General features: G+C 49.8%; 7 protein-coding genes across 8 annotated transcripts in view; 4 read left to right on the top strand and 3 right to left on the bottom strand.

Annotated features, from left to right (window-relative positions):
• Window positions 1-53: 53 nt before the first annotated feature.
• Window positions 54-2,301, top strand: CNA07270 (expressed protein). Its single transcript, XM_024656111.1, has 3 exons — window positions 54-950; window positions 1,007-1,072; window positions 1,128-2,301. Exons 1-3 carry the CDS (start codon window positions 725-727, stop codon window positions 1,142-1,144), a joined length of 309 nt encoding a protein of 102 aa, XP_024514183.1. The 5' UTR covers window positions 54-724; the 3' UTR covers window positions 1,145-2,301.
• An 81-nt stretch (window positions 2,302-2,382) lies between these two features.
• Window positions 2,383-3,866, top strand: CNA07265 (hypothetical protein). Its single transcript, XM_024656110.1, has 5 exons — window positions 2,383-2,949; window positions 3,001-3,068; window positions 3,122-3,129; window positions 3,183-3,512; window positions 3,580-3,866. The coding sequence occupies exons 1-5, from the start codon at window positions 2,387-2,389 to the stop codon at window positions 3,778-3,780; spliced, it is 1,170 nt and encodes a 389-aa protein (XP_024514182.1). The 5' UTR covers window positions 2,383-2,386; the 3' UTR covers window positions 3,781-3,866.
• Window positions 3,867-3,923: 57 nt separating this feature from the next.
• Window positions 3,924-6,088, bottom strand: CNA07260 (succinate-CoA ligase (ADP-forming), putative). Its single transcript, XM_567043.2, has 9 exons — window positions 6,000-6,088; window positions 5,801-5,875; window positions 5,629-5,701; window positions 5,433-5,532; window positions 4,919-5,356; window positions 4,644-4,869; window positions 4,491-4,587; window positions 4,265-4,423; window positions 3,924-4,195 (listed from the first exon to the last, which is right to left on the bottom strand). Exons 1-9 carry the CDS (start codon window positions 6,036-6,038, stop codon window positions 4,146-4,148), a joined length of 1,257 nt encoding a protein of 418 aa, XP_567043.1. The 5' UTR covers window positions 6,039-6,088; the 3' UTR covers window positions 3,924-4,145.
• A 148-nt stretch (window positions 6,089-6,236) lies between these two features.
• On the bottom strand, window positions 6,237-8,778 carry CNA07250 (capsular associated protein, putative). 2 transcript variants are annotated; one of them, XM_567257.2, is made up of 10 exons: window positions 8,607-8,778; window positions 8,385-8,540; window positions 8,252-8,323; window positions 7,922-8,185; window positions 7,636-7,855; window positions 7,395-7,574; window positions 6,814-7,329; window positions 6,533-6,761; window positions 6,411-6,472; window positions 6,237-6,357 (listed from the first exon to the last, which is right to left on the bottom strand). In XM_567257.2, the coding sequence occupies exons 1-10, from the start codon at window positions 8,713-8,715 to the stop codon at window positions 6,345-6,347; spliced, it is 1,821 nt and encodes a 606-aa protein (XP_567257.1). In that variant the 5' UTR covers window positions 8,716-8,778; the 3' UTR covers window positions 6,237-6,344. The 2 variants fall into 2 exon arrangements, with proteins under 2 accessions (XP_567257.1, XP_567258.1); XM_567258.2 differs by having other exon boundaries at window positions 8,385-8,778.
• Window positions 8,779-8,946: 168 nt separating this feature from the next.
• CNA07240 (CAP64 gene product - related) lies at window positions 8,947-13,323 on the bottom strand. Its single transcript, XM_024656376.1, has 3 exons — window positions 12,378-13,323; window positions 10,541-11,650; window positions 8,947-10,489 (listed from the first exon to the last, which is right to left on the bottom strand). The coding sequence occupies exons 1-3, from the start codon at window positions 12,729-12,731 to the stop codon at window positions 9,080-9,082; spliced, it is 2,874 nt and encodes a 957-aa protein (XP_024512005.1). The 5' UTR covers window positions 12,732-13,323; the 3' UTR covers window positions 8,947-9,079.
• A 2,587-nt stretch (window positions 13,324-15,910) lies between these two features.
• CNA07230 (alpha-1,6-mannosyltransferase, putative) lies at window positions 15,911-18,055 on the top strand. The gene is made up of 6 exons (XM_567041.2): window positions 15,911-16,288; window positions 16,349-16,979; window positions 17,038-17,386; window positions 17,438-17,792; window positions 17,846-17,896; window positions 17,948-18,055. The coding sequence occupies exons 1-6, from the start codon at window positions 16,009-16,011 to the stop codon at window positions 17,998-18,000; spliced, it is 1,719 nt and encodes a 572-aa protein (XP_567041.1). The 5' UTR covers window positions 15,911-16,008; the 3' UTR covers window positions 18,001-18,055.
• Window positions 18,056-18,186: 131 nt separating this feature from the next.
• Window positions 18,187-20,000, top strand: part of CNA07220 (imidazoleglycerol phosphate synthase, putative) — a 2,163-nt gene continuing 349 nt past the window's right edge. Inside the window, exons 1-3 of the mRNA XM_567040.2 lie at window positions 18,187-18,342; window positions 18,401-18,476; window positions 18,535-20,000. The exon at window positions 18,535-20,000 is cut by the window's right edge and continues 349 nt beyond it. Of these exons, the coding sequence (XP_567040.1) occupies window positions 18,233-18,342; window positions 18,401-18,476; window positions 18,535-20,000 (1,652 nt within the window). The 5' untranslated portion in view covers window positions 18,187-18,232. The remainder of the gene's footprint in view (window positions 18,343-18,400; window positions 18,477-18,534) is intronic.

Genomic DNA, 20,000 nt, shown 5'->3' with positions numbered 1-20,000 from the left:
GTGCCGTGAGCCATCTTTTTTGCAATCCCATATTCAACTTGCCTTAATCCTCCAACCGTATTCTTCGCTGATGATTTGCAGTTTCTACTAATGCGTGCTTGCTTATCGTGTTGACCAATTTGTATGCGCTCCGGCTCGGTACATTGTGGGCCGTTCTATGACACACTTCACCAACGTTTTCAGCGCACGCAATCGCCCTCTGCACCGGCAGGTTGCATATCGCCATACTTCTCATACTTATATCCTCATAATCTTCATAGCCGCAGTCGTCTCCTTCCGACATTCATTACAGTTCATATTCCAGAAATCACGAATAAAAGGATGGAATAATTCATCAGACCTCTCGGCCCCTGTCATCACCATGAAGGACAACGTTCACCATGATTGTTGTCGTCACATCCACATTTTTGGTCGTCTTGGCGGTCCTGCTCCGATCTGTCTCCGCAGCTTGACAGTATCATTCTCGCCCCCATCTTTCCCCCTCTTAACTCAACGTCACCGTCCCAGCTGACTCTGATAATGTCGAAAGTGACTTGATCTTTGTCGCTCGTTATCAGGGCTTTGTCCCAGGTAGCTATGGTCCTGCCGAACTGGGCCTACATGTTCCGAGATAACGGACATTTGGTATGGTCTGGACTCGGATATTACGGTGACTGGACTGCCAATTTCCGACCTGACGTCTTTAATGGCAAACCCGTGCTTCGTGCTACGCAAGGGTCAATGAATGAAGGAGTGTGGTCTGATGCACGGCAATTATGGGATTCCCGATGACAATTACAAATTTATCAAAAATTTTCAAGCTCGAAGCCATCACCATCTTTCTGTCCATGAGTTTTTGGTTCTCGATGGTAAGACGATCTTGATTGAGAGTCCTATTATTACCATCCACGACTTGCAGCCGTACAATGGAGAGAAGGAGCAGGATTGGATCCTTGCTGGTAGCTTCCAAGGTGAGATCTCTATAGTTTCTCACTTTTTCCTGTCGCTAATATCTTCTCATCTCCAGAAGTTGACATTGAGACCGGAGGAGTTCTTTTCGAATGGAACAGTCTTGAACATGTTGATCCTTCCTGTGAATGAAAGAATCCTGGGCAAAGCGAAACAAACACCGACTAACCTCCTCGTAGACAGTGCTCTCCCCTAAAGGGCGGCCGAGGCACCTCTGTCGGCTACGGTACCGGCGCCGCCGATGCCTACAACTACTTTTACGTCAACAATATCGCTAAAGGTAACCACGGCAACTACCTCATCCCTGCGCGAAATTATGCTGCTATATTCAAGATCAACGGTACCAGCGGAGATTTCACTAGGCAACTGGATGGTTTTCACAAACGATCTTCTTTCAAAGTCGAACCCGAAGCTCGATTCGCTTACCAGCACGACGCTCGATATATCTCCCGCTCCCAACGGCATGATCGAAACGATCCCCCTCCACGACAAGACTGCTCATTCGATTGATGAAACCATCAGCAGCTTCTCTCGAGCCCTTATATCCAACCCAACCACGCCGCCGGTATAGTCTCTGCCCTCCGGTCATACCCTGCACCCGATGGTTTGCTCGCCTACTCCCAAGGTAACGCCCAACTCTTGCCCAATGACAACACTTTTGCCAACTGGGGTCAAGCCGGAGCCATCACCGAGTTCAAGGAGGATGGCAAAGTTCTCTTCCATGCATACTTGGATTCCCAGCCGGAAGGGCAATTTGTCCAGAGTTAACAGGGGATTTAGATACAACTGGATCGGTATTTCTTTAGAAGAACCTGCTATTGATGTTTTGAGGGGCCAGGGAGATGGCAAACCGGTTAACATCCATGTTTCGTGCAACGGTGATACCCAAGCTGCTGCTTGGCAATTTTATGCGGAGGGCGATTTGGGATTCAATGAGAAATTTGTTTTGGGAGAAGTCATTAGAGTCGGTTCTGAGGCACATTTGGAAGTAAAAAACTTGGCAGAGGATGAGGGAGTACGTTACTGTGCCGAAGCCGTCAATGCTGAAAGGAACATCCTTGCATCTTTGAAAACCTTATCTTCCACAGACCGGAGCTTTGCTGGGTCTAATTATTTGGACCACATCAATTGCTTCTTCGCATGCGAACAACCAGATCTTCCTTCATAGCTGGATGTTATATAGTAGGATGACCTAGGAGTCTTCTCAATTATTGACAGTAAAGCCGTCCCTCAGCCTGTATTTCATATGGTAACTTGTACAGAAGATAAATAAGATGCACGGCATAATAACGAATGGGGCTCGACATCTTTTGTTATGCCGGCACGTCAGTTCCACGCAGCCAGTGAATTGACCTCCACCTTCGTTAATCGCCCAAAATGAGCGATGCTATAAAATGAGGCATTCCCATTCTTTCTTTCCACAGACTGCAAATGCACAATGACCTGCCGCAACAAAGCACTTCCATCCGTTCCTTCCCCCTCTTCAATTCCTTCGGACCAGCCCACAAGCCCTGTCGCATCTGCTAAATCCCCACGCCTCCATTCATCCCCAGTCCTCCTCCATCCGCTGCCACCAGCATCGGCCATGAAAGAGGAGTCGGTATTACAAAGTGAGCTTGAGCTCAACCGGCAGACCAAGCAGCTTCAAAGGGAGAGAGAGCTAGAGGAAGCGCTCCAGGACCAAGTTTGGCAACTCGAACGCGCTGCTGCCAGGGAAGAGCAAGGCACATGGTCGCGACGGCAGCAAGAGAATAGTAAATTGAAAGACCGCCCAAACGATGATAAATGGGGAAAAACACAAGGCTTTAGTAGGCCACCACAAGCTTACGAGCTCTATCAGGCTATTGACAAGCATGATATTGACTTTATCATGCGTGTGAGAGACCATGCTTTCAAGTTGCTTCTCCAAAAGAACGGATCGGAGTTTCCGATTGTTTATGCTGCAAGGCTTGGGGAAGGATGGAGAGATATCGTCATCTTGCTCGTAGGAACGCTGTCTAGGTGCGGTCATGATATACAGGCTTTCTGGGGTGCTGACGGCAGTGCTTGTAGATATGTGAATCACCTCGAGCCCGAGGACTTTGTAAAAAAGGAGACGAAGGATACTCTCAAGGGACTCCGTGAGTATACTGGGATGACACTCTCTCGCTCCTTTACTGACTGTGTTGTATAGGTACTAATGTGTGTATCGACGCCCAGTCATCTTGGCTGTACTAACAAATCTATATCCTTAGCTCAAACTAGCAATTGACAACTCTCTTCATTCTTCTTCCCCCCACCTCCTCTCATCATACCTCCAAGTCCTCATCATGTCTGAAGGCGATTCATTTCTCCACAAAGCCATCTACGACCTCACCCTTCTCCTTCGCGCATCCCCTCTTCGGACGAGCAAACCTGTCGCTGAAGCGGAAGAGATGGTGAGGCGGTTCAGTACAAAGGAATTGAGAGGGGTGGCGGGAGGAGTGGGCGAGGTGGAGGAGTACGTGGCAAATGCGGCATTGGATCTTATAATCATGGCGATATGGAGTTTGGCTGCTGGACAGCTGGATTTGGAGATTCTTCCAGTTAGTACCGCGCTTTTCTTGTCGTTCCGTTAAAAAGGGAGTATGAGAGGCTGATGGGGCGAAACAGACTCATACATTTGCTAGGGACCTTCGGACCTATCAAATGTTCAACGAAGCTCTGCAAGAACACTCGACACAGATATCGAAAGCAAATCCAAGGGTGAGAAAAATGTTGAAAGCAATGCAAGAGCTTGGAGGCGATAGCAAGAAGAGTGTAAGAAGCAGGTTACGCGATGTTGCCCAATTCTTTGATGAGGGAGAATTGTAACGATATGCCGATTATATTTGCTTATCTTTATAACATGGTTTAATTTTCGGAAATGTGGTTATGTTAATCACAGACGTCCTTATGAGAAAAGATCAAAGAAGTCATGATGCACTTGTTGTACCTTTAAAGACCACACCCTTGCTTCTATCGTAAAATGATTCATCTCATCTGTAAAATAACCTAGATAAGATTTCCTGAGGGTGTAAAAGAGGATCAATCATCAAATTGTCTTGATCGATATACTGTTCAATCTGCACAAAATTACCAGGCGTCCTGTCTGCCTTTGACTGCCTCTTCCAGAGGACGACAACCTTCGGCCCACATCCTCATTACGCCATTTTAATCGCACCACTCAACGTCCCATCTTAAGCTCGCGCAGCCTCAACAGCCTTGGCAGCAGCCTCATCCAGCCCATCTATACGAAGCAAACACATGTCAGCGAGACAAACTCATACGGGCAATCTCACAGCGGCATGGGACTTACCGAAGGGGAAGATCTTCAAACCAGACTCCCTGATCATCTGCTTAGCCTCCTCTTCCTTGGTACCCTGTAACCTGACGACAAGAGGAATCTCGAGGTGGAGTTCCTTGGTAGCCTTGATGATACCCTCGGCAATGACGTCGCATCGCATAATACCACCGACTATTAAGTTGACAGACAGTATTTGTCAGTTTTGATTCAGAGTAGAAGATCAAAACTTGAAACGCACAGATGTTTACAAAGATAGACTTGACGTTCTTGGAAGTCAAGAGGAGCTCGAAAGCCTTCTTGACGGCTTCGGCGGTAGCACCACCACCAACGTCGAGCTAAAAACCTCATCAGCTGTGCGCGCCACGCATCCTTCGGCGTTTACTGTACTCACGAAGTTGGCGGGAGAACCACCGTGGAGGTTGAGGACGTCCATGGTAGCCATAGCAAGACCGGCACCGTTAACGAGACAGCCAATGTCACCGTCAAGCTTGATAAAGTTGAGACCGTACTCGGCAGCCTCGACTTCCTGAGCATCCTCCTGGGTGGTGTCTCGGAGCTTGAAGACATCCTTCTGTCGGAAATCGGCGTTGTCGTCGAAACCAAACTTGGCGTCCATACTACAGCTCACTTAGTTGCGAACCTCTTTTATACCCAAGATGCACTTACCAGAGAACCTGGCCGTTGCTCAACTCAGCCAAGGGGTTGATCTCAATCTGGGTAGAGTCCTTCTCCTTGAAAATGGTGTACAACTTGCCAAAGACGTCGGCAGCGTTCTTCTGGGCGTTCTCCTTGAATCCAAGCTTCTTCGCGAGCTCCAAAGCCTCCGCGTGGCTGATACCGTTGTCAAAGTCCAAGGGAGTGGTGATGATGGCATCGGGAGTCTCCTTGGCAACGTCTTCAATGTTCATACCGCCCTGGCTGGAGGTGACGAGCACGGGCCCGCCTGTGGTTCGGTCGTTGAGGATAGCGGCGTAATACTCTTTTTGAGGGGGCATTCGCTCGGCGAGCATGACGGCGTTACAGATTCGGCCGGCGGCACCAGTTTGTTTGGTGATGAGCTTGTACCCAAGCATCTTCTCGGCGTACTCCTTGGCCTGAGCGGGACTGTAAAACAGCAAGCGCTCCTTCAGCCCAAATAAAAGACAAAAGACCCGTAGTTGAGAATATCAAGAAAACTCACGAGTCGACCATCTGCACACCACCCTGGAAACCAGAGTCAAAGTGGCCCTTTCCTCGGCCACCAGCCAACACTTGAGCCTTGATCACAAGCTCGTCCTTGCCTATTCACGCCGACTATCAGCATATCGCCCGAGTAGACTTTTGGAGAGGTGTACCCGGCTGTCGGCCGGTTATCTGCATGTATGGAAAACACTTACCGAAGCTCTTAGCAACGCTCTCAGCCTCGGCTGCGGAGAAGGCAGGGAGAGCCTTGGGTGTGGGGATACCATACTGTTGTTGTGAGCGGCAGCGGGTGAAAAGAAGTGAGCGAGTCAGCTGCCTGTTGTGCTGTGCTGGGAACGTTGTCTGTGGGAGCGAGAGTGTGCTTACAGAATTCAGAAGCTGGACGGACTGGTACTCGTGGATAGAGAGGCTCCTCTTCTGCTGAGAAACGGTCTTGAGGGGCTGTTTACACCGTCGAGGCGACAAAAGTCAGCATCCGTACTCCTCAACGCGGCGGTCCCCAGCGACGAAGCTGCCAGCGGCGTTCCCGTGGACAGTTTTGAATGGGAAAAGTTGTGGTGCGTACCTTGACAGCGGCACGGGCTTGCTTGAATCCTCGGATCATGGTGTATGAAGGCGGCAACGGGCGTTTTGAAAGGAAAAGTGGAGAGAAAATGTTATGACGGTAAAAACATTCAGGTGGAGACGGGGGAGGGTGACGGAATTCGGGTCGACTTGCGGCACTATATTCGGAGATAACCCCGACAACCATTGCCGCAAACAACTCCGTATGGTGCTGTGGTAGTTTCCATTAAACCATCTTCTATAACAAGCATGCATCGCAAGAGAACGAAAGAAAGAAATAAGATATAGTATGATCATCCCACTCTCCACAAAATATCCCATGTATATACCACAAGGACCCTCGAGTTTATGTCGTGAAGCTTTTTTCACCTCCCGTCAGCGTCTGATCCCAGTATCCGCAACTGTCACTCACATTCCAAGGATCTTGAAAGGCGGGGATGATCCTCCTGGTTCACCCTGAAGCTCACACTCGACCTATTCATGCGGCGTCAGATCCTGGTCAATACCGGCCAACCAAATAAGACAGAAACCTACGAAGTGCGAGCCCCTCTCTACACCCCTGTCAATCATCACCAACGTAGCAATAACGTCCTCCACCTCTGCTGTCCCGTGCAACTCCTTTGCGCCGTTCACATTATCGTCGACCCAACACTTGACTACACCCAGAGGCTTGTCGAGAGGTGACTGAAGGAAGTAGATACCGACGTCACCCGCTCCGAGCTTGAGAGGGATACGAAGACGAGCAGTAGGTCGGTCGGCGTACCTATGTATTCTACATCAGCTCTACCTCTGAAAAAGACGTGTGTGATACTTACCAGTAATGTCTGTCTTCGACGACATTGCCCTTGGCTGGCGGGTGATAAGTGGCCCATCCATTACCAAAGAACAATGTCGGCGGCAAGGGGTTCACTAAATCACTGGCGGCCACACAGAACGGTTCAATCTCCCTAAACGCCTGCACATCATGCGGCCTGTCCGCAAGCCTGATCTGAGGTACTCTCAAGCCTTGGTACCTATCCGACAATGACGACCCAATAGAAGATCCATCTCCAGGGTCCTGTCCAGGCATACCTTTTCGCAAACCTACACCTCCAAGTAAAGACGGTGTCCCAGCGACGGTGTTGTCACCCTCAGTCCCGAGCGCAGGGACGTCGTACCCATGTCCGTTGATGGCTGACCAGCCAGCACAGATTTGGGATTGGAGGTAAGAGATGAGCACGTCGGCGATAAGATCGTGCCCAGCAAAGTTGGGGTGGTTCGGGTCGACATAGTACGCTGAACGGGCTTTGTCGGGTGTTCCAAGGTAATGTTCGTACAAGACACCTTTGGTACTGATTAATCCAGATGTGTGGTTAACATGGTAACATTCATATTTATGACTTTAGAGTTAACTTACCTGATATGCGGAACATCGTAGAACTGACCGACGACGTTGTGCAAAAGCTCAGGACCAGCAAAACCGTTCTGAGCCTGGACTTGTAAACTAAAGTGACCAAGAATGATCACTGCAGGCATCTCGGGTCGGACAAGGACAGATCGGACAAGAAGTTCAAAGTGCTGCAACCACTCGGGATCACTTGGGTACCTTATCAGTTCCTTTTTCTTTTTCACGTCCTAATGCCGCAATATAAACTCACTTGGGATCAGCAGAGTCGAATTCGAGAATGACAAGATCAGTCTTATCAGGCAAGTGGTGGCTGTTGCAATACGCATAGTACGCAGAATCGGTCTTGGGCGTGGCACCGTTAGTGAGTTCATTGGCGGGATGAGGGAAAACAGTGTTCCACCAGTCAAACACTCGGTGGGGGTAGCACTTTTCGTGTGTAGGGTCGTCTCCCGCACCAGTACACGCGGAAACTGTTAAGCTCGGTTGTCAGCTTATCCGGTTCTTTCTATCTGTGACAGATTATGTAGCGCCCTCACCTGAACCACCCAGGATACTAATCGTGATTGGCGCACCGCTCATCGCCTTTTGAAGGATTCTCTGCACTCGCGCACCGGTACCAGTGTGCAGACGGCTTCTCAACAGCTCAAATTGACCCCTTTTGGCCGCGATAGCATCTCCAGGACCAAAGACAGGGCAGAACTCGAACGGCGCGGGATCGGTAAGAGAGTGGTTGAGATAATCTCGCGGGATAAGGTGCGCAGTATCGTACGTCTGGTGATGGCCATCCGAACCATTTGAAGCTAGTATACCGAATCAGTTGGCCTTCATGTAGATGAATTGGAATGGCGAAGATGGTGGGCACGTACAGAAGACGAGCTTCAAGAAGATGAGAAGGCCCACCACGGCCGTCACAAGCATCCAGCCTTTCTGTGTCAGGCCTGTCATCGTACTTTTCTGTCAGCACATCCGTCCACCCTCTAAGCCCCCGAATCTACGTACCAAATTTGCTACCTTTTCCCTTTCTTCCCATCAACCCCTTGAGCCTAAACCCAAACTTCCTTCTTCCTGCTAATCCTTTTCGCTCATTCACGTTCCGCTTCTCGCCAATGCCTACACCGGCAGCGGTACCAGCGCTCGCTCTTCTCGGGGTATCGCCTGCGCCAGCCTCGTGGTCAGCGTCGGGAAAATACTCTGCCTCGACATGAGCCCCAACGGTCGCACCAGCTGCGTCTGGATGGGCGTGGACATGCCCGCTTGGGTAGTGGGACATGGGAGTGTCGGGTTCTGCAGCGGACGGGACGTTTGCCGGGTGGTTTCTTGGCCTGAGCATGGGTCGTGGGGATGGATGAAGTGTCAAGACAAATACTCTTTCTTTCTTCCTTCTTCCTTCCTTGCAATCCCTATTCGGTTCTTAGCACGCATCTAGACGCGTCAAAACCCTAGAGTAGATCTTACAAAGTTGGTGCCTTACGTAATAACTTTCTTCATGCTTTTATTTTTACATCGTCACACTCAACGACCACGTGGCACTGTTTGTATCATTACTATCCAACCGAAACGCGAGATCATCTGGCAATACACATCCATATAAATAACTAGTAAAAAGTTGATTAGAAAATGAATCAAGCCAAGACATCGACTCTTCGTACAAAATATACGTAACCACATTACTACTACTACTACTGCGTTCTGATTTAATGGAACAACTTCCTCTTTGGTTTTTCTTCCGGCACCACTTTGATATGCTGATGATTTGACGGTCTCCCCACATGATGCGAACAACAATCAATATTCTTCACCCACTCATCTCCATCATCTTCCTCATCTGCACTAATACCCGTAATCTCCGTGGGGGGCTGCGCCACACTGCCCGAACACTCTTCAGACCCACAAGAGCACATCATCTTATCCTTCCCTGAGCCAACGAGCAGATCCGAAAGGGTGCATCGGATTGAAGGCTCAACAGCGAGCATGCGCAAGATCGCCGAACGGGATTCTCGAGGTAGAAGACGGAAGATGGATTCAGCACCGCCACTTTTGAAAGTACGGGTGGAGGAGATGCTGGCAGCACGTTCCCGTTTGGCTTGAGTCTCCGCTCTACTCTCTGGCGTACTTTCCTTCTTCTCTGCACCGGCGTCAGCGGCATTGATTGGGTTGCCTCGGTGGTCGACTGTAGGTGTAGAGGGCTGGCTAGTGGGGCTAGATACAGCCCTGCTCCTTCCCCTATGTTCGTCCTTCACGGCCAAACTCGAAGGAGGCAAAGTACCTTGTCTCTTGGGCTGCAGAGGCGCAAGCCCGCCCTTGGTGGCGTACCTGTTCGCAGGCACGGAAACAATAGAATCGCTTCTCCTCGGGAAGCTGAGGTCTGAAGGATCCTTGTGCTTCCCATTGTTGTCATCACGGAGATGAAGTTGAGCAAGTTGAGCCTCACCGGAAGATGAGCTCGTGGGAGAGCCTTGAAGATGGCCGTTGTTTCTCGGAGGCGAATCGGGCGATCCCTTGTGCGTGTCAACGGCGGTTTCTCCGCTGATGTTGGACTCGGCCCTGAAAGGCAAAGAGCTAGAACCATCAGGCAGAAGCCCATGAGGGCCGCCGACTTTGGTATGCCCGCCCTCATTCCCGTTCGCAAGGCTTGGCGCAGGGGTGGGCACGGGAGGCTTCATACAAAGTTCAGGATGGGTGTTTACATAGAGCCTGAATGACATGTCCGTCTTGTAATCGGGGATCTTCCAAGGGAATCGACGGAGAATCATGCACATGAAGATGATGGCGCAAGACCAGACATCGGTCAATCGTGGATCGTACTGGTTCTTGCTGAGGACCTCGGGCGCCAAATAAGGATCAGACCCGACAACACCAGTCGCTGGAATTTGGTGCTTGCCAGGGTAGTGGAAAACGGTGGCTGTACCGAAATCAATGAGTTTGACAATGTTTTCAGAAGTCATGACACAGTTATCAAGCTTGAGATCTCGGTGAGCAAGACCCATCGAGTGAAGGTAGTTGACACCGTCGACGATCTGACGGAAGACACAGTAGATTTCCGGACGAGACATCTTGCCAGACATGACAACAGAGAACAAGTCATAAGGAGCGTACTCCATAATCTGTGCAGATTTATTTAATTCTTGTTTCATTCCGATATCACTTGTACTCACCTCGTAGTAATGATTGTGGTCATTAACAATATCCACGGTCTCAATCACATTCACATGCCTCAACGTCACACCCACACAAAACTCTGCCGTAACCTTTCGCTGGTACTCCTTCTCCGTCTCTCCTTGCCTTCTTGGCCTAAATTCCTTGACCGCATACAAAGCTCCGCCGGTCTTGGAGCTTCCCTTGATCAAGCGCACAGTACCGCCCGCACCGCTGCCGAGAACCTTGCCCCATTTACCATACTTTTTGGAGAGAGCAGCGTGGGTGGCTTCGTGGAGAGATGGGTGCGTCAGCGCGACGACAGGATGGGGCACACCAGGGTATTCAGAGGCGTTCTTGGGAGTGGCGTAACCGGACACATCGGCGGGAGTCATGCTGGGACTACTAGCAGCTGATCTGGGGCTTTCGACGCCAGTCATCTGCAACGTCTGGGTCCTACTAGGAGCAGCGCTGCCCACCGTGCTCTCCACAGGAGTGTGTCCCTTTTCCTTCCTCTTCTTATCCTTCTTGTCGCCATGTCCAAAGAATGACGCAAGGGAAGAGTGTGACTTCTCACCTTCGTTATCTCTGTGATGATGACGTATAAAGCCCATAAGATGGGCGGTGTGCGCACCATGATCCTTATCCTTGTCATGACGAGAGTGAGCAGGGGTGGCTTGGGCATTCGTCATGCCGCCTCCCCCAGCTGCCAAGCCGCTGAAACCACTACCACGACGCTGCATGCCAGGCGTAGCAGCGTTCATTGAAGGCGAGCTCGGCGTTGACGGGCCAGAGGTTTCATGGTGATGATCATTAGCATGCTTATCTCGTCCACCCAATGTATGGTTCAGGAACCGTCGCAAATCATGCAAGGGATGGTGATGTTTTGAAGGTTGCCTTGTTGCTGTAGGAGATTGATGAGGACTGGAAGGCGCTGTTTGAGCACGAGGCTGAGGTTCTCGTGCTTCGGGTGCCGGAGATGTTGTATTGACAGACGTCGAAGAAGGTGCGGCAACCGCAGGGGTAAAGGCGAGGATGGGAGGAAGGGTCTTGTTATGGGTAGCAAAAAATTGTTCGCCGTCGATAGGTCGAGCAGCAGGTGACGCTCTACGACTAGTCGCATTTTCGTCCTAGATAAGATTATCAGCTCACCTGACCAATTGTTGATCTCACTGATAAAGACTCGGCTAAAAGTGTACAAAGATGAAGCGCACAGAAAGAACAGGAGATGAAGCGGGATCCACACGCCGTTTTTTGGCGACATACTCTGATGGCCGAGTGCGGCCATCCCAAGTGATCCAAGCGTAGATAGGAGGACGTTTGCTCAATTTTGAGCGTTGTGAGGAGCGATGACAAGCAGGCGTTGGGGGACGCGTGCGGGTCATGGTAAAGCACAAGATGGGGATCCAGGGGATCTTAAAGCCAGCGGGCGTAGAGGGGCGACAAGACGCCGATGCGAGGTCTTGACCAAGAGAGCCAAGCCAAGTCTAGTGTCAAAATAGTGACGACCAAGATAACACGAATGAGGATGTTGATACAGTGACAAAGTCTCTGGCACTTTTGAAAATCGAGACAAAGGTAAAGACTGCACGAAGCACCGCGAAAATGCTGCAAGGAAATGGGAGAAGCGAGACGGCCAGATATAAAAAGGAGGAAGGCGGAGGAAGGCCGAGGAACGCGCAGAAATGGGCGGATAGAAGGACAGAACATCTATGCTCTCCCCGCGGTGCCGATCTCCCCCTTTCCGGCATGCATCACCATCACAAAAGCCACACCGAGAACAGCACTCAAAACCGATCAAAAAAAGAAAAAGAAAAAAACAACAACACCAGAACGAGAATCGAAACAATGACTCACCCATCTGGGATCCGGATGCCAGATACCTCCTCTACTGGGTACCTTGGACAACTTGTGATGTCCATCCCGCGTATATATCGCTGCCGCTCCGACAGGCTGCTCCATGTCCACCGTATGAAGAGTATTTTCGTCATCATCCGAATACCTCATCTGCCTTGAGCGCTCGTCCGTGATATCAGCTTCTTCCCCAATATCACTCTCATTCTCAGTCGGTGTCAAGTTGCCCGGCGATGGAAGACCGTCGTGAGCAGTGAGCATCTTGCGGCCTTCGGCCGTAATGAGCGAGAGTCGACGACCTTCGTTATCGGCAAAGTCGATAGAGGAGAGAGGGATTGAAGGGTTCGAAGACAGCATGGCTGAATGTTGTTTGTTTTTGTAAACGTAGAAAAAAGAGTCGTGAAGCCAGGGAGACGTAGTCGATAGTCGAAAAAACTGAAACGCAGGCTACGACCGCCGAATACGCAAGGTGAACAATGTAAATGTCGACAATACTGTGGATGGAAAAGTACTGGCTATAAGCACATCGAAGAACTTGAAGGAATGGTATTGATGTAATGAGACGTCGAGATGCCGATGCGTAATGTGGTGATTACAGAATTATATGCCGAGATGGATACTTCTGATTTCGTTGCGAGATCGGCAGGATATTATTAGTCGGTGATGCGATGACCAAATAAACCTCCACGCTGGTGCTTTCTGGGGTATATGAAAGTAGTGAAGGTAAACAAGTGGGGTAGAGAGAAGATGGAAAGACGATGATGGGGAGATGTGGAGAGATGGACAGAAATAACTTGAGATTACGGCGGCGCTGCCGAGAACTTGGCTTTCACCGGCTTCTTGTGACTCCGCTCTTTTTCCTCTTGGCTGAGTTATTCTTTCGCTCGTCGCAGAGGTACTGCAGTCGAATATCCCCTTTTGCAGGCTCAGTTGCTGGATACAAGATGTATGTGCAAATAAGAATAATTCATTACAATCGAAAGTAGGGGTGTATCCTTTCCACCCACTGTACCCGTCTTTCAAGCTCATTTGTGTCGTCAATCATCAAGCCCGTCATCGGCCTCGGGCCTACCTGCCCCATTTTTGCCGTTTCTTTCTCCGCGTGCTGTTGGTTTTGGGTGCCTTACCGGGCTCTCGGTGCGTTCTCCTCAATGCTCATTCGCCGGATAACAAAATGCGGGAGAAATTCGATTTGGATTACACTTTAGTCCCTGGAGTTTTGTAATCACTTGTTTTTCTTCGCCTTTTGTGGCTCTTGGGTTTTCTCGCTTATATCCGCTTATAGCCAGAACGAAAACGGGCCGAAGTCCCCAAACTCTCGCGCTCTCTCTCTCTCTCTTCTTCCTTTTTCTTTTTCTGCCTCTGTGGATGTGTACATACGTTACATGGTTTACGAGTAGTGTTATCCGCTGCTGCAGTTTCGACCCATGCACAGCCGCAAATGAATCCTATTTTATACAAATGCAATTGACTCGAAAATGTCAACTGCTACAGCCCCAATAAGGCACGTCACCTCTTCGGCGGTAATTGAAGGCCTCGCGCGAGATATCGAACAAACGGTGCGGTGGCCGTTTGAAGAGCATGTGCTTAATTTATGTCCTTGGTAAAAAAGATGGGGCACCAACGTCATGCAAGGATGCCGCCGCTTCTTGAAACATGTGGGGCAGCAGCTGTTAGTAATAATTAAATACTACATGGTCGTGCGTGCTTCATTCATCACACCTATTCCAGACTCTGCAAATGCCACTCTGTTTCCTTATTACTAGGACTCGCTTTAATCCCCCTATACAATAGTGATAGTATGATTAGGAAGCTGCAGGGGCACTTGCAGGTGGCTACGATTCGGTGTTGAAATGCACAGCCACTACTATTATTCGTTAGCTACGTCCCCTTGTACATGTTGTTGTTGCTCGCTGATTCCTTCTTGTTGTAAATAAACTTCTCTTCTTTTTTTCGTGCATCCAAAGTCTACCACCTAACCTTCACAGCATCTTGCGTCTATCCCCCAACCGCAACGTCAAGACAGCAACTGCCAGCATCTAAGCTCTAAGAACCCAATCTCATCAACCCCCAGCTCGTACCACTCAATCCTAAAACCCAGATAGAACTGAAACCGAAGAAACGGCTCAGATTAATTATGTGCCACGGATTTTGGGAATTATTACTCGCTGACGTCATATCCAAACTCAGGCACCCAGTGCTGACGAACCCACGGACTTCTAGCCCGTGTCTCCGTTCATCGCTCGTCCTCGGCCGTCGTTGTTTCGCTTTCTCCGGTCGGTGGAGATCAATTGTTTCTTGTTTTTTTTGGGCCTCCATCCTTTCCGCCTCCTTCATCTGTCGGTGCCGTTAATAATTTAGTCATTCACCGGCATCATTTTCGGATTTGGCCGATCCGAGCAGCGAGGGAGCGTCGCGTGCGGTCATTGGTGGAAGCAAGCGAGAGTGGCATTTCATCGTGTTGCTCTGTGGTTTCTCTTTCTTGCTTCTTGTTGCCTTTCTCTTTGTTATTCTGCTTCTTGCTTCTTGTTGCTAATGCTTATAGGTTAGTCTGGTTATGCTTGAATTGCATGTATATAACAAGTAAGTGTCCAGCCTTCCTGATTACTCTGGGTATTTGGTGAAGAGGATGCTCAAAGTGGTCGTGCGAAGTCATGAAAGAACCTGGTCACATTTCTCAACGAAGTGGAGAAAACACCTCTCCTGAGGCTTTGTCTAGGTTGACTCTTGACAAAGGACAGCAGGGGGAAGGTCTTCCATTGAGTTTAGCACAAGACATGCCAGGCTTGATCATATTTCGTGGCACATACGGCGCTTACTGTTTGGGCATTTCCTATCTTTTGGGTGTGAATCATAAACGTTCGCGGTATTTCGCCATTAACAACTTGATTATTCAACACTGGGGATAAGTCATGTTTTCGGACCGGCCCAGTTCTAGATCCAAGGCTAACGGTTCGCCCGATTCAAGTGACAGCTTATGTAGATGGAAGGAACAGTCTGGCTTTGACATATTAAACTTGACTCACAGCTCGCACCTATCATCCTTGCCGCAGTTTCACCTACTTCTCAAGGCTGGTGCATCTATGGAGAACAAGGCCATTCATTGTCCCTCTCAGCCCTGTCAGCGGCCTATGTTCACAGGTACTACGCGGTACGAGTAGCATGTCTCGATATGCCTTTATGGTTTCGTTGTTGCTTTCGCTGGAAAGCGGGAAATGGTTCCTCTTCTTTCTTTGTCGTCGTCAGGCACAGACTGTCATACATTTGCGGGCCCTGATATATCACACATCGTCATTCTGGATTTTGAATACATAGAGAATCGAGACAGAGAAGAGCTTGTTATTGTGATGTTCGTCTATGCATTGCACTTGGCCAGTAGTCATCGTCTCGCTCTGCAAAAGCACTTTTTTGGGCACGGAAAGGCACCTTTCCGCTGATTTGTGCAACAAGTGCTGTGGGCCAGAAATACTTTGCCCAGGATCTCGCTGCGGCATCAGAGATGTGGTTATCAGCAAAAAAAGCGTAGCAATCGCAGCATAATATCAATTTTTCGCATCATCTCGTTTTCCTTTGTATATAATCTTTCTTTTTATAATATCATCATTGCATCCCCGTTTCTAATCCACTTTTGCCCATGGACGACCCCGAGAAAGGCTTTTCGCCCACATCGACGCCCACTACCACAGCTCCACCAACTCGCCTTTCGTCCCCCTTCCTGCAACATGTCTCTTTCGCCCACATCCCCAATCTCCATACGCAGCCTCAGCACTCTTCATCTCTACTCCATATAGGTCTCCGGAGACGCAGATTAATATCCCAAATCATTATTGCTCTAGGAATATTGAGCGTTGTTGGGTGGGTGGTACTGGGAGAATATGAGATGCGAGACGTCATAACTGTCATTAGTCCGGAAGGTGTGATATTTTCTCCATTGTTAAGAGGTAATGTCCGTGCTAACTATTTTGTGAAAAAAGGAAAAGGACAACAACGTCCTCACGACGCACCCATACCTGGTGTCGTACTAGGTACCAACGGAAAACCTATGCCGCTCCCCGACATCGAGCCGACGGAACCTACGGACGTCCAGGAAAGCTCGCAATATCTGCCCACCCCGCAAGAAGGAGACAAAGGCGATGAAGGAGGTCTTAGTTTCGCAGAAAAAATGGCAAAGCTCGCCCATATATCACCGCAAAAATGGGGCCTCGATCTTTCCTCATCAAGATTATTAAACGGTCTTGAACTCTGGCCGTCCAATCCACCGATCAACGAGTCCGCTGAAGCGCTCTCTGTACTGGGACACTTTGCGGATGACGTCTACAATTATGGACCGGACACGATTGGAGAGTATAGAAAACATTTGCGGGCGTTTATCAACGTTGGGTGGCCGAAAGAGTTGAAGGGGGTTTTGACAAAGGGTTTGGACAGGTTTACGAGAAGTGACGAAGGGCCGGTAGAAGGAGAAGAGGGATATTGGGATTGGGATAGGGAAAAATATGTGTGGCAGACGGACAAGGATTTGAGACACGCGGAGAGTCAAGAAGTTGGGAGCTGGAAGGATTGGAGGATGGATTATGAAGGCTGGAAATGGGATCTTTTGACTGATGAGTGAGTAATCTCGCATTCCGAATGTTGTGCTACTGTACTAATGTCGCCGATATTTCAGCGATGCTAATAAATGGGTCAAGAAAAATCTGGCAGGAACCAAAATTCAAGAAGTATGGGATAGCCTTCCTCACGGTATCTTACGTGCCGATACATTGCGTTATCTGCTTGTTCTCCTCCGAGGAGGAATTTACTCTGACACGGACACTGTCCTTCTCAAGTCGCCATCACATTGGGGTCATGGTGCTCGACTGTGGAATGAGGGTGAGGGATGGTTGGATGAGGATCAGAAGAAGAGGTTGGAAGAGGGAGCTCAGATTGACGAGGTACTTGGGAAGCCGAGTGTGATTGTTGGTCTAGAAGCGGATGTTGGGGATAGAGAAGACTGGCATGACTGGTGGCCTCGACCTGTAAGCTATAACTTGAATCTCAAAAAATGCCCCTTTCATTGACATTCCCAGATACAAATGGTTCAATGGACAATGGCTTCAACTCCCTCCCATCCAATCGCGCTGAGCGCCGTCCTTCGCATCCTCCATTCTACCGCCACTGCCATTTCCTGGGCACACGAAAACGCACGTGTTGTCAATATCCTCAAAGACCAAGGCCGCTACAAGAACGCCCAAGATCTTGCATCCGTCTCTGTCCTAAATGAACCCAAGAACGGAGGGCCGATAGGTGTGATGGCTTGGACAGGGCCTGGAGTGTGGACGGATGCGGTCTTGAGTTATCTTAGAGTCAAGTATGGAATAAAGTGGGTGGATTTCAAAGGGATACAAGAGCCTTTGCGAGTTGGGGATGTTGTCATCTTACCTGGTGAGTCTTGCCAATATCACGAGTGTAGCAATTGTACTCATACTTGATGATAGTAACTGGTTTCTCACCTGGAGTGGGCAACTTTGGCTCCCAGCATCGAACCCGTAAGTGATATTTCGGCACTTAGTGCGTCCCGCTGACAGTCCGGATGGTAGACCGCGAAGCGATGGTAGAACATAAATTTGCTGGTAGCTGGAAAAACGAATAAATGTGCTTGCTACATATATCTTTTCTACTGTTGTATTATATTGCATGCATACATACATACATTCATAGTCTATTTCTGCCGGGAATTCCTAGGGACGAGTAGTAGCGGAATCAAAAAGTGAGATGTGCCTGAAAACTCTTCGAGTCGTTCTTTGGCCGCCGCCATCAAGACGACAATCGATATTTCTTGAATTGTTTTTTATTTATTTCATCTTCCTTTTCGTTCAGTCACAATGGCCGCCACTCAACTCCCCATCCTAGAGGTAGGCCAGCCAAAAGGTCACTCTCCGCAGACAAAACCCAAGCTCTATATCCTCGACTACGGAGCAGGCAACGTTCGAAGGTCAGTCCGGTTGTCGCACATCTCTGGCCGAGGAATAATGCTGACCGCGAAAGAACAGTTTGGCGAACTCTATAAACAAGCTTGGATACGAGTTTGAATGGATCAAGGATGAGAGCGACTTTGACAAGGCTGAGGTGAGTGCTTTATTGAGGTACGACAAGGGTTTAGCTAATCCGCGAGTCCATCTCCTAGAAACTCATCTTTCCAGGTGTTGGTTCTTTTGCCCAAGCCACCAGCTCTCTCCGAACTTCTGGTCTCCACTCCCGCCTTCTCAAATACATTGCCTCTGGGAAACCCTACTTTGGCATCTGCATCGGTATGCAAGTCCTCTTCTCCTCTTCCTCCGAATCACCCGGCTCTGAAGGATTGGGCGTTGTGCCCTTCGCCATTACTGAATTCAAGGTGGAGGACAATTACGAGGGCGGTAACGGAAGGAAAAGTGTGCCTCACATGGGATGGAACAAGGCTTGGAAGGCGTGGAAGTCTGAAGGAGATGAGAAGGGGACAGAGACTTTGATGGTGGACGATGATTACTACTTTGTTCACTCCTACGCCGCTCTCCTCCCCGACCCCTCTGCCTCTGCTCCTCCCAATGAAGTCGCCGATTTCGCTTACACACTCTCAAGATACGGTTCCGAGACTTTCATCTCTTCTATACGGCGTGATAATGTCTTTGCCGTGCAGTTCCACCCCGAAAAGAGTGGTCCTGCAGGTCTCGACATGTTGAAAAGGTGGCTCGATGCCCCTGTCGACAGTCTTTCGTCTTCCCCCGCCAACCCTGCTTCTACCTCTGTCGGCAAGACATGGCAACCCGTCAACCCCTCTCCTCTCCGCGCCAAGGGCAACGGTTTGACCAACCGTATCGTCGCTTGTCTTGATGTCCGTTCCAACGATGCCGGTGACCTCGTCGTCACCAAGGGTGACCAGTACGACGTACGTGAAAAGTCTTCTGACAAGGCTGTCAGAAATTTGGGAAAGCCTGTCGAGTTGGCCCAAAGATATTATCTCTCCGGTGCAGATGAAGTCGCGTTCCTCAACATCACCAGCTTCCGATCTTCTGCTCTGCTCGACCAGCCTATGCTCGACGTTGTCAGGGCTGCCGCAGAAACCGTGTTTGTGCCTCTTACCATTGGCGGTGGAATCAAGGACACTACCGACCCGGACGGTACCTTCCACCCTGCTCTCGAAGTCGCCGGTGCCTACTTCCGTTCAGGAGCTGACAAGGTCTCCATTGGTAGTGAGGCCGTCATCGCGGTTGAGGAGATGCTTGAACGTGAAGCTCGAGGTGAACCTGCCTTGACTGGCAAGACTGGTATCGAGACCATCTCCAAAGGTTACGGACGACAAGCCGTCGTTGTCTCCATTGACCCCAAACGAGTTTACGTCGACACGTCTGCCCCCGGCTGGCTTGAATCCTTCCCCGCCAAGCACAGAGCCAGCTTGATCATTGGCGACAACGCTACCTCCCGCACCGCTCCTCAAGAAAAGGGCAAGGCTTGGTGGTACCAGTGCACCATCTCTGGCGGCCGTGCCGTGCGAGATATCGATGTCGTCCAGCTTGCTCAAGGTGTCGAGCGTCTCGGTGCGGGTGAGATTTTGCTCAACTCTGTGGACAGGGACGGTTCCGGTCAAGGTTTCGATCTTGATCTCGTCAAGCT

This window comes from Cryptococcus neoformans, chromosome 1 (genome assembly GCF_000091045.1).
Source record: "Cryptococcus neoformans var. neoformans JEC21 chromosome 1, complete sequence".
NCBI classification, from domain to species: Eukaryota; Fungi; Basidiomycota; class Tremellomycetes; order Tremellales; family Cryptococcaceae; genus Cryptococcus; species Cryptococcus deneoformans.
The sequence above is the reverse complement of the archived record's forward strand: the minus strand, read 5'-3'. Positions and strand labels throughout refer to the sequence as shown.